The sequence below is a fragment of the Arachis ipaensis genome, chromosome B07 (assembly GCF_000816755.2).
Source record: "Arachis ipaensis cultivar K30076 chromosome B07, Araip1.1, whole genome shotgun sequence".
Lineage (NCBI taxonomy): Eukaryota > Viridiplantae > Streptophyta > Magnoliopsida > Fabales > Fabaceae > Arachis > Arachis ipaensis.
The window spans coordinates 8,258,715-8,260,449 of record NC_029791.2 but is presented as its reverse complement, the minus strand read 5'-3'; the positions used below and the strand labels follow the sequence as shown (position 1 = coordinate 8,260,449).

The 1,735-nt window shown below is 36.8% G+C and overlaps 1 protein-coding gene across 3 annotated transcripts in view; it reads left to right on the top strand.

Moving 5' to 3' along the window:
- LOC107609804 (MLP-like protein 43) overlaps positions 1,432-1,735 on the top strand; it is a 19,776-nt gene continuing 19,472 nt past the window's right edge. The window contains exon 1 of one of the 3 annotated variants that reach the window (XM_021107242.1): positions 1,432-1,664. In XM_021107242.1, the coding sequence (XP_020962901.1) occupies positions 1,478-1,664 (187 nt within the window). In that variant the 5' untranslated portion in view covers positions 1,432-1,477. The remainder of the gene's footprint in view (positions 1,665-1,735) is intronic. The other 2 variants (XM_021107241.1, XM_021107243.1) reach the window with 2 other exon arrangements.

Sequence of the window (1,735 nt, the reverse complement as noted above, 5' to 3'; positions counted from 1 at the left end):
CTTAATTAGCACACACAATTCTATCTTAAGCTAACCAAAGATTCAGTTTGGGATATATAATTGTTTTTCCGCTTAAGGCTAGTAATGTGGTAAAAGGGTAAACTATTATTTTGGTCCCCTACGTTTGGGGTGAATTCTATTTTAGTCCCCAACGTTTAAACTGTTCTATTTAAATCCTAAAAAGATTTGATTTGCATCAATCAAGTCCTTCCGTTAAATGGGTGTCAAATTATTGACGCCGTGTCCGACGTGGCAAGGAAGAGTTGATAGTGGTTAGTAAACGTGTAAGCCTTCCCGCCCTTGGACATAACGCATGGTGCTTACCCTGACTCTTCTTCTTCTACTTCTTCTTCTTCTTGTGAAGCACGAAACGCAGAGGAAAAGCCAGAAACCCTACCACTAGTCACTGAAAGATTGCGATTCGCAGCCAGAGAAGTGACATTGTCGTTCAGTTACGTGTAAGCTCCACAGCAGCAGTGAGTTTGAAACCCTTGCTTTCCAGAAAAAAGGCATGTCGGTATCCTTTTTTCTTGTCACGCTTTTAAAGCGTGCCTAAAAGTGGTCTATGGGCACGCTTTTGTAAGAGTGGCAAGAGATGAAAGTGTGTCAACAGAAAAAAGCATGCCAAGAGAAAAAACGTGCTGATAGATCCACAAAAGCGTGGCGATAGAGCAACCGACACGTTGGCAGATGTGACCCTTTCAAAAGCGTGGCGATAGAGCAACCGACACGTTGGCAGATGTGACCCTTTCAAAAGCGTGTCGATAGCTCAAAAAACGTGGCAAAAAGCTATTGACACATTTTTTTGCACTTTTCGACATGCTTTTAAAATGTGGCAGAAAGCTTATTTTCTTGTAGTGTATCACGTGTTAGATGTACCATTATTTAGTATTTTTACCTAATTGCTTAAATTTTTAGGATAAATATTTACTTATTCTAAAAAATCAAATTATTAAAATAATAGATACACATAGTAGTTATATACCTAAAAAGACGTATAACTAATAATAATCTTTCTATCCATGGTGAAGGATCAGGCCCATACACGAGAAGAACAAAGAGAAAGGAGAATGTGAAAGTAGAGAGAACAGAGAGAGTGAGAAGCTGATTCTTGTGTTGTGAATTGGTAAATTGGAAAAGTAATGAACAGTACTCATCTCTAGCTATTTAAATCAGAGAGAGCTACAGCTGTCAGCTAACTAATTTAGTTATCACAAAACTAACCACGTGCTAGCTCTAACTAACAGCAATGCCAATACTCACAAACTAACTATTCACACTTAACTGAAGCTAACGAATTCTGTTTAATTGATTTACTCTATCACATGGAATCAACCATTGATATTGCAATATAGTCGTCTTTTCCTATATAAGTCTCCATAAGTCTTCAACTTATTCTCCATCCTCTTATTCTAGATCTAGTGATCTCTCTATCTACATCTCTTGCTTCATATTAATTACTTGCTTTTCTTGAAAGATGGCAATATGTGGTAAAATTAGTGTTGAATTTGCGATCCAAATACCAACTTCAAAGTTCTTCCACATTTTGGCAAAGGAATTCCACAATATCCAAAACATTTGTGAAAGAGTGCATGGAGCCAACTTGCACGAAGGTGACGACTGGCACTGCACTGATTCGGTCAAACATTGGACTTGTCACATAGGTAACTAATAAGCTTTAGATTAACAAAAATTATTATATTTTTTTGTAATATATATATATATATATATGTTA